The 17213-nt window shown below is 33.6% G+C and overlaps 1 protein-coding gene across 1 annotated transcript in view; it reads right to left on the bottom strand.

The window, feature by feature from the left end:
* Window positions 1-8344: 8344 nt before the first annotated feature.
* Window positions 8345-17213, bottom strand: part of LOC136028531 (uncharacterized) — an 85775-nt gene continuing 76906 nt past the window's right edge. Inside the window, exon 7 of the mRNA XM_065706376.1 lies at window positions 8345-9005. Within this exon, the coding sequence (XP_065562448.1) occupies window positions 8948-9005 (58 nt within the window). The 3' untranslated portion in view covers window positions 8345-8947. The remainder of the gene's footprint in view (window positions 9006-17213) is intronic.

Below are 17213 nucleotides of genomic sequence, written 5' to 3'. Positions count from 1 at the left end.
AATTAATATACCAATATAGGTGAGACCAAACGACGAAGATCCATTAGTTTGAATGGTTATATTTTTGAGATCATTTCCAAAGGAATCTGGATAGAATGAGCAAAAACAATGGATTTATTTATACAGTTTGGCTCCAAAGTAATTTTTTAAAAACTAAAAATAACAATTGAAAATAACTTTGTAGAAAATTCCGTCCAAATTAATCCAAAGCAACCATCCCCCCACCCCAAGAAAATTAAAAAATATTGACTCTGAAATTACCAACCTTAGATTTGATGGCCCCTCGTAAATAAAGCTGATATCCCTCCACGGCGAAGTTCTTTTTCCATGGCGTGTGACTGATCTTTAATCATCATTTCAAATGCAAATCATCAGACTGGTTTGGCTGGGAGCCATGATGTTTATTCTTTTATTAAATAAACGGTTTTTATGAGAATTTCAGTTTAGAAATTCTTGGACTTTAAATAAACAATTCTTACTTGTTATACATCCTCTACTGTTTGATTCTTGGCTGCTGTAGGAGGTGTTCCAATCACCTCCTCTGTCATATTCCGGCTGTGGTCATTAACGCTTGCCATAAACAAAGACCACACTGACTTTCCAGAACATAAACAACAGAAGGTAATACAATGAGAAATTACTTTACGACAGTGAAATTAAGACAAAACTAAATAAATAATTTGGCTCTAGGTCTATCAAGAGAAACAAAAAATAAATATAAAATTAAATTTGCAATAGAGCATGTGAAAATAAAAACTAAAACCAACAACAAAACTCTCCCAACATCATTACTTAAAGCAAGTTTACGCCTCCCTCTTTAAGCTAAAGTTGGACTCTTTCTCACAACTCTACTTTTTAAAACAATAAAAAACTTTAGCGTAAATACCGAAGCGTCGAGGAGGGGACAACCCCTTTCATACACGGAATAATTTCTCTTCATTTTAAGTTTTAATATCACTCCTTACTTTCAGTTGAAAAAAAACTTGTTTTCTTTTAATTTAATTTCTGAACGTTTTAGAATTAATGCACGTTTTGATTTTGGTTCACCATACATGAATAATTAAAACGAAATTTGATATTAATTTTTTTTTTGACTTACTGGCTTTCTCTTAGGTTGGATGGAAAGATTTTTAGAAAAAAGGGTGGGGGAGGAGGCCTAGTTGCCCTGCAATCTTTTGGTTACTTAAAAGGGCAACTAGAACTTTTAATTTTTTACGAGCGTTTTTATTAGTAAAAAAAATATACGTAACTTACGAATTAACTTGCGTAACGAACTTCAATATTCGCATATTTTTATTACGTACATAAGGAGGTTTGCCCCCTCATTAGTACCTCGCTCTAAACTAAAGCTTGAATTTTCTCCCAATTCTTTAAGGATGACCCCTGAATCACAAAGGCCGTAGAATAAATAGTTGAAATTACTAAAAATACTTTAGCGCAAAGAGCGAGGTATTTAGGAGGAGATGAACCACTCATATGTGTAATAATTTCTGTTCGTTTTAAGTTTTAATGCTGCTCCTTACTTACAGTTGAAAAACTTCTTCATATTAATTTTTTCATTGTTTTTTGTTTTAAATAATGGTAGAAAATCCTGCATCCTCTTCATGGAAATTCTCTCCCCCCATGACATATTCCTCCATTGAAAGATCCTTCCAAGTAACCCCATCCCCTCAACCCCCTCCGCCTCAACAAAAAAAATCCCCCTGAAAACGTCTGTACGCTTCCCAATAACCATACTATATGTAAACACTGGTCAAAGTTTGTAACTTGCAGCCCCTCCCCCGGGGACTGTGAGGGAGTAAGTCGTCCCCAAAGACATAATTATTAGGGTTTTCGACTATGCTGAATAAAACGACTATCCCAAAATTTTGATCCACTGACTTTGGGAAAAATGAGCGTGGGAGGGGGCCTAGGTGCTCTCCAATTTTTTTGGTCACTTAAAAAGGGCCCTAGAACTTTTAATTTCCGTTGGAATGAGCCCTCTCACGACATTCTAGGACCACTGGGTCGATACTATCACTCCTGGGAAAAAGAAAAAAAAACAACATATAAAAACGCATACGTGATCTGTCTTCTGACAAAAAATACGAAATTCTAAATTTTTGTAGATGGGAGCTTGAGACTACAGTAGGGTTCTCTGACACGGTGAATGCGATGGTATGATTTTCGTTAAGTCTTGTGTACGTGATCTGTCTTGTGGCAAAAAATACGAAATTCCACATTTTGTTGACAGGAGCTTGAAACTTGTACTGTAGGGCTCTCTGATACGCTGAATCCGATGGTGTGATTTTCCTTAAGACTCTTAGACTTTTAGAGGGTATTTCCCCCTATTTTCCAAATTAAGGCAAATTTTCTCAGGCTCGTAACTTTTTATGGGTAAGACTAAATTAGATAAAACTTGTATATTTAAAATCAGCATAAAAATCCAATTCTTTTGATGTAACTATTGGTATCGAAATTTTGTTTTTTAAAGTTACGTTTACTATTATGCCGGGTTGCTCCTTACCATAGTTCGTTACCACGAACTGTTTGACTTACTGACTGATTTCCTAAACAGCTATTTAAAGAATTATTATTGTTTAACTCGAGTTTAAACACAATTTAAATAATAATGTTTCTTTAAATAATAAATTTATCTGAATGAATTGCCTTGTTTCTTGTTTTAGTTTTTTTTTTTTTAGCTTTAATTTTCACGCGATTTATTGCAAGTTTAATTTTGCATTTATTTATTTTGCTGAAAATGGCTCTTGGATATAGAGCAAAAATATTCATTTACTTTCGTCTAAATTTCACTGTCTTAAAATAATTCTGGATGCTTTTCCTTTTGTTGTTTATATAATGATTACAATTATCTGGATACAACTCAGGGAGAATCTGTCATGTTTATCTTTCTCCAAATTGGCCAAGACGAGCTAAACGGTGTCAAAATTAAAAGACGGGCCTTCACATCAGTTTATAACAGAAAGAAATTGAAATGCACAAATAAGGAAACTTTGATTATTGAATATAAACAGATTTCCAGGTTAATACACTTCTAAGCTGATGAACAACAATCTATGTGTGGAAACAACGTCTAAGTTACCCGACAAATAAAAGAAAAAACACAACCAAATTAATCATACATTGTTAAAACGGAAATAAAATAAATAGTATAAGTAGATCAGCATAAACAATAAGCATACATAAATAATGACTAAATTGTATTCGTTTTATGCAAGGTTTGGTGGTGACAAGTTATATTAGGTTTTTTAATCTATTTCTGATATTTATAGCCTAATTTAACCATTAGCATCAAACCTTGAATGAGACTGGCAAAGCTGACTGAATCCAAGCAGAGAAAAAGGAATTTTGGACAGTCACCGGTGAATGTCGACTTTTACCAGATTCTGGTCTTTCACCATAACATATTGACACAAATTCACAAAATCTATTCTCCAATATCGAGGGACGAGGGGCAAATTTGTAATTTTTTTTTTTAATACTGAAAATACCAAAGAATGCCATTTCCAGTGAAAACAACCCCTCCAAGAAAAGCTTTTCAAAACGTTGAGGAAGCGGGGGGCATACCCTTCCTCCCCCCGTTTGATGCGACTGAAAAATTACAAGAACAAAAGATATTTATGCGAGTTTTAGCAAAGAACGCAGATCATAGCTGGGATGTTTCTAGTGGTGCATTTCGCAGAGGAGGTGTGGGGAATTTTCAAAAGGAATGATTTTCTAAGGACAGCCACTTGCTTTAAAGCAAAGTTTATTACGTTCATTGCTCAAAACATGCATAAATAATCATTAAATTGTATCCTTTTAATTAAAACACTTATGCTTACGATTTCACATGGAAGAATTACGGCATATTAACAAAGTACGGTATTTCAGCGCTAAAAACTACAGTGGCGTAAATCCACAAAAAAATCAGAGGGGCGTAAAAAGTATTCTCAAAATTAAAGAGGGAGGGGCATTTTTTTTGTTTTTGTTGCAATATTGACACTCAAAATGCCAAAAAAGTTTTCAGTGAAAATAACCCCTCAAAGAAGAGCTTTTCAAAACTTGGGTGAAGGGGGGCATACCTTACCCCACCAACCTCCCCCCTTCCTTTGATACAACTGAAAAGTTACAAAAACGAGAGATATTCATGCGAATATTGACAAAGAGCAGCGGAGGTGGGGGGGGAATTTTCAAAAGATAGGTGAATTTACAGCCCTGCTCTTTAGAAACGGCAGATTGTAAAACCCTTTAGTTGAGAAAAACGCTTTTGAAGATTTTTATTGCCCAGCTTCAATAGTCCACTAGTATAACTAGCCTTACAGGCATCAAAGTACTTACACTTTATCTTTGTTTTACCATCAAATAACTTAGTGACTCTTTACATCTGTCAAAAAAGGTTTTATGACAACGCTGCCGAGAGACCCAGGAGTACGGCATTTTTTATTGGCAAACAGTATAATAATTATACAAACTAGTTTATTTATTTTAATATTAAACAGAGTTGGTAAATTTAAAAAAGATGAAATTTTGACAAGTTAAAATAACTTATTTTACTGCTAAGAATTATTTAAGAATATCGCATTGTATAAAAATAATTTAGGTTTATATACTTTTACAGGGGGAATTGATTCGCTGTTTTTCTTTTTGATTCTCCTTTTGTTATTTCCATTTTTTTCGTGGAAAAGGAGGTTAAGTTAAAAAAAACACGTTAAAACAAAAAAGAGCGCAGGATGACTAAACCGCTGATAATAAGTCAAAGATGGCATACTCCACAAATTTCCCTTTTTGAAAGCAATTTTATTAAAAAAAAAAGCAATTATACTAGAACGAAAAATCTAATAACTCAGGAAAATTTAAAAAAGTCAGAGATGTGCTATTATTATTTTTCTATACAATTACTCTCTTTAAAGAACTTTGGGCGAAAAACAGAGAACAGGCAAAAAGCTTTTTTGAAGCCCCTTTAACAGGGACTTCAATTATTTTATACAGTGAGTTAGTTTCGATATGATACGTGTTATAATTAGAAGTACATCAACTTTCATTGACGCGGAAAATCTTATTATAAAAGATAATAACAAAACTTCGAATACAACATGCCTCGGGTAAAAGAAGCAGGTATATTTAAAAATTGAAGGCGTTTTCTTGCGAATCCAGAAATTTCAATAGTGGCTCCTCTACTTGAGTCGAGAGTAGAAAAAATAATCTTGAGAATTACTGAAAAGTGCATCAATAACTTGTAGATCGACTAACAATTCATAAGACAATGATTAAAAAAACAAAAACAAAAACATTGAGGTCAAATCTATCATAAGCGTTAACCTTCAACAGTCTACCCGCGGTGGTTCTGACCTCTCTTGTGCCCGGTGCAAGATCTTGATTAGCCCCCCCCCCCCCCTCTGTCTCCCAAAAATTTCCCAGTCAAATTTTTGACAAAATTTTTACTTATTAACGAAATTTGTATTTATTAAAAAAATCTATTTATTAGCAAAATTTTTCATTTATCTAAATCCTAATTTTCTTACTTTATATGGAAATAATGAAAATTCTGGATTTAATTTGCTTATACTTAATGTCAACCGCGCCCTCTACTTAACTTTAATGCAAGAAAAAAAAATCAGAATGATACTATTTAAAACTATGCATCCCTAAAATTTCTCGACCCAGGACAAGTTCCCCCTCTGCCCCCCCCCCCTGAAACCGTCTACAGTCTATCCATCCACAAAAAAAATACAAGTCTTGGTTTTCATACTTTTACCAAAGATAAATTAGTAAAAAATTTCAAAGAACAACTTATACTTTTCATTAACGATTTTGGCAACGATCCATTTGCTGGCCACAAGAAAATATTTGTTTTGATAAACAGTACCATACAAAAAAAAAAAAAAAAAAAAAAAAAAAAAAAAAAAAAAAAAAAAAAAAAAAAAAAAGACGGCGGCCAATCATTAAGAAATGCTGAAAAGTATACCAACAATCACAACAAAAAACCGCTTTTCAAGGTCAAATCTAATTTTAGCTTTAATAGTAGTTCGACGGGCTACCCATTCACCAAAACAAGTCTTGATTTTTTTTTTTTTTTTTTTTCATTTTAACCCAAGATCAACCAGCTAAATTATCAATCAATTATTAATCATTTTTGCCAACGATTGTTGGGTATGAACCAGGTGGTCATGGTTAAAACACACTTATTGATAAACAATTACCAACAATAACAAAATAATGATCAACACCACCACGAAGAAAGACCTCTAAAGAAAACATACAATGGAAGAATCCGACTTGGCAAGCATTTTATCGACATTGACATGCTTTCTTCGTGTTTTCTTAGCATACTTTCATGACATAAGTTGCTATTGTTGAGCATTTGATTATAATGAACAAGCATTTTAACAAAAAAGCGAGTTCGAATCGATGCAAATTTGTCCCTAGTTTACTACACATGCCTTACCGTGATTAAAACATGATCCTTGCCCTTTATCACTTTAAAGGTATATCACAAAAAAAAAATATTAAAGGTGAAATTTAATTTGGCACTATATATTTCCTAGACTTCTAAACTTTTTCGGAAATTAATAAAGTGACAACAAAGAAACTAATGATTGCTAAAAAAAGAAAAGAAAATGAAATGAAAATAATTGGATTTAGACGGTTTACTCTGAACACTAATAACATTCTGCTTACGTGGATAGAATAGAGATTAGTGGACTGTCCTTCTACTTTTCATATTAGTATAATTTAGTATGATAAAAGTAAAGAATACAACACTGGACATAACAGTTCGTACCAGGGTGCTGATCTCCGTTTCATGGCCTTTCAGCCAGGAAGTGCAAATAGGGACTGGGGGTCCGCCACCTTTGGTTTCACACACCCTTCCTTTTTACCTTCCCAAATTTCTTCTGGTACCCATTTTACAGCTGGATCAACTCTGGCTGAGCCAGATCTGGATCAGCAAGATCAGCCAGCCTGATGTGGCTGGCTTATAGAGTTACACTATTGATCTCCATTCCAAACCAAGTAACCAGCGACGCCACGAGTCAAACCAATACCCTCACAGACAAAGGATTTCATGATAATTAAGAAGACGAGAGAAGTCTGATAGACCAATTAGACCGATTCAACGATCGTAAATTGGCATTTTGTGCCATATTAAGAAATGACTCAGCCACATTATTTCCTTAAATATGTTATTAGTCACTTCATTTATTTATTTTTCTTTTTATTTGTTTGATCAAGAGTGAGAACATAAATTTGTTTTTATAGAGGATGAGCAGCATTATTAAGTTTAACTTCAGGCGGTTGATGCGTTTGATTGCTTATTCCAATGAAAATTCTAATTATTATTAAACAAAAACTCCACTGACTATTTAAGGAAAGAAGCAATTGTTAATTTAGTACTTAGTGGGACCCTGCTCTCAAGAGACTACTCGCCAGGTCGACCCGTGGATTTATCACTCAAGTAAACACGGACAAAATAAAGGAAATGAAATTGTTTCAAGGATAGAGCACTCAAGATAACTACCATGACAAAAAAATTCCATACTCCAAATTTTTTGAAATTACACATTCTGAATTATTAGTTAAATTTAACTGAGTTTCACTGGAGCAAAGAAGGCTGAAGCTGAATGTGGATTGTGGAAAAAATTTGCTAGATACCAATAAACACCGTGACATCCTTCTCTCAGATTTCATCCCAAAGGGACCCCCAAGGTTGACGCAGTGGAAGTCCCAGAGCTGGCAGAAATATACGGAAAACATATACGACATGAAAGACCTTCTGTCCCGAGTTTTGAGCACGAGTGTCTTTAATAAATTGTTAGTATCTTTGTTTTCTGTTCTTTACCTATCTATTATATTGACAAATGATATGTTTTTAAGACGCAAATTGTAACTTGGCAATAGGATAAAATAAAATGACTATTTTTAAACAATAAAAATAAAAAGGAACATAGTTTTTCTAACAAAAAATTATAGTTGTTCTGTGGTCCCCGCTTATTTGATTATAGTAATTGATTGACTGACTAATTGATTGGCTATATTGATTATCTTTGATCTAAATACAGTTTAAATAATTCGGATGGTGAAAGACCAAAATCGATTAAACAAAGCAGGTACGAAAAAGGGGATTGTAATATTAATTTTCTAAAGTTATCATGAATAGTTGACACAACTAAAAAAAATGATTTTTTAAAAAGCAGTAAAAAAAAAAATTATCACACGACATTTTCACTTGAAATTGAACAAGCTTTATTAATAGTTTTGACCGTTTTATCGTTTAAATACTTACGTAATTATTTACATTTATGTCTTGTAGATTCTGCTCACAAAATTTTATGACTAGATTTCCTTTTGCTTTACGACGGCAATATACGGTTTTTTTATTTTTATTTGTTTTTTTACAAAAGACTCCACAAGCCGATTCTAAACCGTAAGCCTTAGACAAACTATTCTAGAGTTCAGCAACAATGTACAGCAATACTATATATAAAAATGTTAAATGTTCCAGTGATTTCATAAACAAAACCTGTAAAAACTACAGATGAGCAAAAGTAACTGAATACTTACGCATATAGTAAGGGCAAACTGCAAGTACTGCAATATCTACTAGCTAAATGGAAGTAGGTCATCCTATTTGTTTTGTGTCATATGTGCCTTTGCTAAAACAAACGAAAATCCTTTTAGAATGTCTACAGCGTGTTATAAATAAAATGCAACCATTTATACTGACAATTGGATACTTTTCCCTTGTGTTATTAAGTAAGACAGCCAATAATTTCCAAAAACAGCCTATTTACACTTGGATATACATCACTATTAGTCACTAGCAAGCACAAATAGTGAACTATTCACAGAGTGACCATAGTTCACTTTCATTTCATAGTTGACAAGTTATTTGTAAAATCTCTAGGTCTATTATTGCAAGATATAAGCCAAAGATTTGGTACACTGGAATGCACAGCCTATTTTATTTTCATTCTTCAGGATGTTCTGGGCAACTCCGATTGACTTCAAACCACTTGTCGATACACCTAAAAAATAAATATACAGACGCCTTCTCTGTATATTACTTATATATATATATATATATATATATATATATATATATATATATATATATATATATATATATATATATATATATATATATATATATATAAAAATATTGGCAAATACAAGACGTATTTTCGACGAATACATCTTAAGTTATGTATCTTTTTTAGACCATACTGTCGTTCTAATTTTCAAGTGGGGGGGATATTTATTTAGACAGTGAAGTCCTAACTTAAGGTGTTACGTCGAAAATACGTCGTATATATATAAATGAGACCAACCAAGTGAACAACTATAAACTCAACATTTCGTTCATCAAACAGTTCATGGTAACGAACTGTAGTAAGGAGCGACCTGGCTTATTAGTGACCGAAACTTTAAAAAATGGTATTTTTATACCAATAGTTACATCAACTGATTTTAAACATACACGTTTCATCAAGTTAAGTCTTACCCATCAAAAGTTACGAGCCTGAGAAAATTTACCTTATTTTAGAAAATAGGAGGAAACACTCCCTAAAAGTAATGCAATCTTAACGAAAATCACACCATCAGATTCAGCGTATCAGAAAACCCCTCCTATCTACAAAAAGTGAAATTTCGCATTTTTTGCCAGAAGACAGATCACGGATGCGTGCTTATTTGTTTTTTGTTTGTTTTATTTCCCAGGGGTGATCGTATCGACTCAGTGGTCCTAGAATGTCGCGAGAGGGCTAATTGGAGGGCACCTAGTCCCCCTCCCACCTCATTTTTTCCCCAAAGTAACCAGATCAAAATTCTGAGATAGCCATTTTATTCACCATAGTCAAAAACCTAATAACTATGTCTTTGGGGACAAGTTGCTTCCCCGCAGTCCCCGTGGGAGGGGCTGCGAATTACAAACTTTGACCGTTGTTTACATATACTAATGGCTATTGGGAACTGCACAGACGTTTTCAGGGGATTTTTTTTGGTTTGGGGGGAGGGAGAAGCTGAAGATGGGGGGAGGGGTACGTGGACGAATCTTTCTACGGAGGAATTTGTTATGGGGGAAGAGAATTTCAATGAAGGGGGCGGGACTTTCTAACATTATTTAAAAAACAATGAAAAAATAAATATGACAAGTTTTTTCAACTGAAAGTAAGGAGCAGCATTAAGTTAAAACGAACAGAAAGTATTACGCATATGATGGGTTCACCTCCTCGTAATACCTCACTCTTTACGCGAAAGTATTTTTAGTAATTTCAACTATGCTCTATGATATAGTAATTTCAACTCTACGGTCTTTGTGATTCAGGGGTCATTTTTAAGGAACTGGGATAAAACTCAAGTTTTAGTGTGAAGAGCGAGGTATTGACGAGCGGGTGAATACCCTCATGTTCGTAATAAAAACATACGACTATAGAAGTTCGTTACGTAAGTTAATTCGTAAGTTACGCATATTTTTTACTAATGAAAACGTTCGTAAAAAATTAAAAGTTCTAGTTGCCTTTTTTAGTAATCAGAAAATTGGAGGGCAACTAGACCTCCTCCCCCGCTCCTTTTTTCTCAAAATCTTTCGATGAAAACTATGAGAAAGCCATTTAGCCAAAAAAAAATTAATATGCAAATTTCGTTTTAATTATTTATGTGCGGAGAGCCAAAATAAAAACATGCATGAATTCAAAAACGTCCAGAAATTAAATTAAAAAAACAAGTTTTTTTAACTGAAAGTAAGGAGCGACATTAAAACTTAAAACGAACAGAAATTACTCCGTATATGAAAGGGGTTTTTCCTCCTCAACCCCCGCTCTTTACGCTAAAGTTTTTCATTGTTTTAAAAGGTAGAGTTAAGAGAAAGAATCAAACCTTAGCGTAAAGAGGGGGACGTTGAGGAGGAAAAACCCTTTTCATATACGGAGTAATTTCTGATCGTTTTAAGTTTTAATGTCACTCCTTACTTTCAGTTAAAAAAAAACTTTTTTTATTCAATAATCATAAGACACGGAAGGCTTTGCTATCTTCATTGAAAATTTGTTTTACTTTTGGAAAAGATTAAAGAAGGAAATTTACATCAAGACTTTGAATGAATTTTTTCAGTGAACTCTCTCTGAAAATAATCTAGTGAATAATCCAGAAATTCATTATTTTGTCAATGACCCGAAAAGTTATTTATTTTTGTGTGTATAATATGCTAGTTTCTATTATACTATTTTAGTAAATATGCTGATGACGATCGCTGCATATGTGATCGAAATATCTGGACTCTTGTACCTGTTTTATTTTTCACTGTCTAAATAAATGAATTTATCTCCATTTGAAAATTTATTTGTTTGTCATAGAACGGCAGTGTGGTCTAAGAAAAGAATATCTAACTTAAGGTATTACGCCATATATATATATATATATATATATATATATATATATATATATATATATATATATATATATATATATATATATATATATATATATATATATATATATATATATATATATATATTATAATTTTAGTATTATTTTAAAGAATACTTTTATTTAACCAATGAAGTATTTTTTAAATTTTGATTCCAAAAATAAATAGAGGCCTTCTCAGCTAACAATTAAGATTCTTGAAGAAATATTCAGAATTATCTGTAGAGCAAAACTAGAATTTTCCATATATAGACTGTCGGTGGAATATATTTACGATTCAGAATATGAATTTAAAATCCGGTTTGTCAGTGGAAAAGGCTTTAGGTTAGAAATCAAATGGCCTAGCCTCGAAGTTGCAAGTGACTGTCATTCAATAGAGGTCGAACGTAGTGCTTTCCAGTCACCTTCGTCAATTGACAATGCCGTTATTTAGGATGCCAGCAGCATCTACGTTTTCCATGTGCCCATCTTCATAAAGTTTCTTTACAAAAAAATTGCATTTTTTGTACAAAGCCTAATCAGATATCGATTAGTTTTTGTGGTCAGTTTAAGAATGTAAGGTATGGATGTTATTTCACTAGATCCTGAGGGATAGCGTACCTCCCGTACGTTCGTAAATTCTTTCAAAGTACGTACGTTCGAACGTACGTTCTTTCAAATGTTAAGAGATGTATTCTGCTAAAATAAGGAATTACAAATTGCCTATTGGAAAAACAACATAGATATTTATATTTTTTCAAAATAAAATTCAATCCTTTTAAAAAACAATTGTAACCTTAATTGCAGTTTGAACATTTTTGTATGCCAAAATTTTATTTCAAGCTCCCAGAAATACAATCTCAAATGCTTTAGTTAATGTTCAACCACCTGTTAAGTATTACCTGTTAAGTAAGCCACCTGTTAAGTATTAGATATTAAGTATCAAGTATCAGTACAAAAGGTTTGAAATAAGCATCGGCACTGTTTCTTTTTATTATTTCTGTTTCGGTTTTTGTCTAACCTGTTTCTGTTTCCAAAAAAAAAACAAGAAAAAAGAACAAAACAGAAAACAGAAACAGGTATCTGTTTTTGTCAGACCTGTTTCTGTTTAGTTTTTTATTTACCTGTTTTTTTTTTTTCTTTTTTTAACCTTTTTCTTTCGTTTAACCAAGTGCTTGCGTTTACGCTATTGTTAAAGCTTGCTATCCTGGGGGATTGAAAGGTCTTCACGCTTTGGTCACCTCCTTCAGCTTCACCAAACCAATGCTCTCAAGTTCTGGTGGAAAATTGACAAAGAGCAGGTTGTTGAATGTGAATCTGATGACAATGATGATGAATTGAAAGAAGGCTCAAGTAGATAGCAAGAGATTGATGCACACAAAGAGGATCTACCTGATGTCATGAGGATATTGCTAATACAGAGTCTGATATGGATGACGCTGACATGTTGGATGAAGAAAGTGCATGTGATGAGTTGGCTGAAACTACAGCTGACTCTGGAGGCAGCACTAGAGACATAGTTCTTATTTTATTTTATCTAGCTAGCTCTTGTAACTAATACTTCATCAGCTTAGAAGAACCTCTAGTCTGCTTACAAGACATCCTCCGGAGATTGAGAACCTGTAGCTCAGTCAGAAAAATGCAGCACTATTACCTCAGATCTTACAACAAAATAAGTAAGGTTGGGCAGTTTCCAACGAAGTGGAATAGGCTTTACAGTACAAGTCAGAAGAAAAAGTGGCTCTAGTGATTTATCAGTGTTTGTATTCAACGAATTTAAGACACCATGGATGCATCAGTAGCTGCAACCTAGTAAAGAACAAAGCTTGGCCTATAGTAACCGAAAAAAAATGTTTTTAGAAAAACCATTCTATGCAAAAAATTATTTGATGCTGATTCAGAAATGTTAATTATTACCTCCGTTAAACTTCGTTGTTAATTTTAGCAGAGTAACAAATTTTCCTTATTTTCGAAAAAAGCCCAAAACCTCTCGAAAATAGCATTGGAGCGAAATACCATTTATTGGTATTTCGTACATAATTGAAATCGCTATGTATTTCATTGAAATCACTCTGGTCGAAAACCCCTAACTAGAGGTATACAGTCCCCAGCCACAAAAACCAAAGAAATTTGTATTTTAGCATGGATAATGCAAGCACTCCAATTTGCAAGAACAACTGATGGAACACTCGAAACAAGAATGTTTCTAAGTGACAAGTTCAAAGTTAGATTTTCATTTTGCCTTCCATTTTATTCAAGGCCGTTGTGCTTTTGTATTTGAAAAAAAAGTTAGTACTTTTAATTCTATACTCTATTGTTCAACAGCCAGAGGTGACAAGAACGAAAACGTGCTACGCCCAGGTCCTCTAATAGGTTTTAGAATCGCCTGTACAGTCGGGGTCGTATTGTATGCGCATATAGTTGATTAAAAAAGATGGATTACTGGATTTGCGATGGTTTCAAGGTGGTTTCGTTACAAAAGCTTGGGAATTACAGCATATAACTCGCCCAGTATAGATGAGAGGGTGCAACATCTTAAAAAAGAGGAAGATAAACAAAAAAAATGTTTTTTGTTTTTCCAAAAAACAGAAAAGAAAGTAGAAAAAGGTCACCTCTTTTTGAAGGACCTGTTTCTGTTTCTGTTCTGTTTTTTTTTCCATCTTTTTTTTTTCGTTTCTGTTTTCCTGAAAAACAGAAGCAGTGTCGATGCTTAGTTTGAAACAGAGCAGTGAAAAAGATTTATTAAATAGAGATCATCTATTAAATAACTTAATAATTGTAGGCGTGTTCACGTGTAGAAAACATATTGCAGTCCGACTGAAATCAATTTTCTAATAAAAAAATGATTGTAATTGAGTTAATCGTGTAAAAGTTATTGATAGATCAACTTATCAATTACAGAAGAGGAAAGGAATAAAACTTAGAAAAAGAAAAATATCTCAAAATACACTTTCCCAAATATATCAAAACACACGAAGTGACAACCTCCCATTAGGTATTACTGAATTTAGTTATTATGCCATATTTTCTTATGCATATGCAGTGTATAGTGACCTAATAAAAATTTTAATTACTTTCGATCGGTCAACCAAAACTTTTTTTTGTAAATTTTTTGTTAATTTTTTTGTATTTTTTTCGTAAATTTACAATAACAATGATCTAAGGGCTAGTGTGGAAGAAGAAGACGACAAACTGAAGCCTCAATAGTATTTGCAAATATATTTTTGGCTAAAGAGGCTGGACAGGTCCCTTTTGTTTCGGCAGAAGTAACATTAACTGAAAAACGAATATACTTCATTCTGAATAAAAAATAGACTACAGCCTACTCCCAACAACACCCGTATAAATATTTGAATTACTCTTGACGATAAAGCTGTGCATACTCGTTTACTATCCTAAGAGGGGGAGGGTAGATTTCTGCCAGTGTTGGTTGGAGGACTCATCCTACCAGCATAGGTAAACTAATATGTCCTAAAACATATTTTTCAGGCGTCGGACTCAAAAAAGCAACAGATCATGCCATTAAAGCAACGGAAAGCAAAAGTAGAACACGTAAGGGTATCAAATGATACAGTTTAAGGATTTAGAAATATGAGAAGGTATAGCATTAGACTAATTACGAGAGAGAGAGAGAGAGAGAGAGAGAGAGAGAGAGAGAGAGAGAGAGAGAGAGAGAGAGAGAGAGAGAGAGAGAGAGAGAGGAGAGAGAGAGAGAGAGAGAGAGAGAGAGAGAGAGAGAGAGAGAATACAAAGACACACGTCATTATACACTATTATACGTCGATTTTAGAAAAGCACGCGAGAGAATGTTGGTAGAAATTTGTTTGAGCACACACAACCACAAGTCTTAGCTTCTGTCTCGTAAGGCTCTTCGTCTGGGCGTATAGGGGTAAAACGTTACGGTTAGCAAGGGTTGGATAGTATCAATTGCCAAACCTAAGGATAAGCTTACCCAGCCATAGTACTAGACTTTGAAGTTCAAAGGTAGCAAAGGCATGACGGCGGGAAATGTCTCTCCTACTCAGGATGATTTTGGTTGCCTGTTTTGGACTTACTCAGTTTTAGCATTAAATCGGCAGTTCTTAACACTGATGGGTCCTAGACAGGACAGGCGTATTCAAGGATGGGGTATACATATCAAAGGTATGCCCGAAGAAGAGTATGGACGTTGCACCCGAAGGGACACATTTTGAAAGATTTTGCAAAGATGTGTTAGCTTTATGAGTCACAGTATAAATAAAACGTGACTATGAAATTAAAAATTAAAGGTAAGAGAAGCAACGCACAAAGAAAGACATCTCTGTTCTAGAAAAATATTTTAACGATACAATCCCCAAACACCTACAAGTCACAGGTCCGGTTAAACATACACTAAATTAGATCTTCAAAGGCATTGACAGATTGTAGAGGGAAAAACAGACCCAAAGAAAAATAATACTTTCTCTAAATCAATAAATCAGACAACTAGACTACCACTACAGCGCGATTTATATTTAATGTGACTTAGGCATTGTCGCACAAATCTGATTTCCCACAATAAATCCAACTGAAGGATCCAGTGGTGTCCTTCTTCGTACTAGTATCCCAGATTGTGTTGGGCCCCCAACTTTGGGAGTCATAATTAATAAATAGCAAATTGTGCATTTTCTACGTCAGCGAACGTGTAGTGATCAAAATCCCCAAAAGCACGCGGAAATTTAATCAGAACTAAGAAACGAATTCCACGTTAGATTTTAAGACTTCAAAGAGAATGTTATACGATTCAGGTTGTTTTCTTCCCTTTCTTGTATCAACGTAGATAAGGTCCCAGAGGGTCTGTAATTGGAGGGTATTCATTTGTAATACACAACAGATCTAAAGAAGAAGTGTAACAATGTCAACTACAATTCAATCACAACTACTTTCCCAAAGAGAAATACCCAGACAATCAGACATGCCCTTCGTTTCGCATCACTTCGAAGTAGCAACAACATAATCAAAGTTTCGAGTTGCTACAACATCAATCAAAGCAAATATTGGACGTTTTGTTTGTGAGAAGCAGTGATAGGTGTCCCATTGACAGGAGCAAAACAAATTACTTCAATACAACAATCCTATTTAAATTTTAAACTAAAATTTATATTAAACTTGAAAGGATTAGCAACACTTTCAATTGTTCAGTTCAGATTTTAGAACTAGATTATAAATGAAAAAAAAAATTGATTTGATTTTTATAATAACTTGCCAATGCATGATTAATATTCAAATAAAAATAACACAAATACAATAGTTATTTCACACATAGCTTAATTGGCATGATAAAATACCAATTTTACCTTCAGATCCTGTCAGAAACTTTTAATAAATGCAAAAAAAGAATCATGTGGCCCGCAAATAATGAGAATGGCATTTTCCCCAAAAAAGGTTGCCCGTGTTTGTGTTAGAGGGTGCGAATAGGTTGAATACCATAGGGTAGTGTATATGGCGTGTAGTATTTTAGATGTTATGCAAGTTCTTCTATTTTGAGGTCATCAGAAGGGTTTATTTTTTTGAAAAATTCAAGCAATGTATAAGAAATTTTACAAGACAAATAAAAACTGTTGAAACATTTTTTAAATATCCCAAATTCCTCCAAAAAAGAACAGGAGAAGGAAAAGTATAGGATCTAGGAAGGTATATAAGACCATATCAAACAGTTCGTGGTAACGAACTCTAGTAAGGAGCGACCCGGCTCAATAGTAACCGAAACTCTAAAAAACGGAATTTTGATACCGATAGTTAAATCGAAAGAATCGCATTTTAATGCTGATTTTAAATATGTAAGTTTCATCAAGTTTAGTCTTACCCATCAAAAG

The sequence above is a fragment of the Artemia franciscana genome, chromosome 6 (genome assembly GCF_032884065.1).
Source record: "Artemia franciscana chromosome 6, ASM3288406v1, whole genome shotgun sequence".
NCBI classification, from domain to species: Eukaryota; Metazoa; Arthropoda; class Branchiopoda; order Anostraca; family Artemiidae; genus Artemia; species Artemia franciscana.
This window is presented reverse-complemented; position numbering and strand designations above follow the sequence as displayed.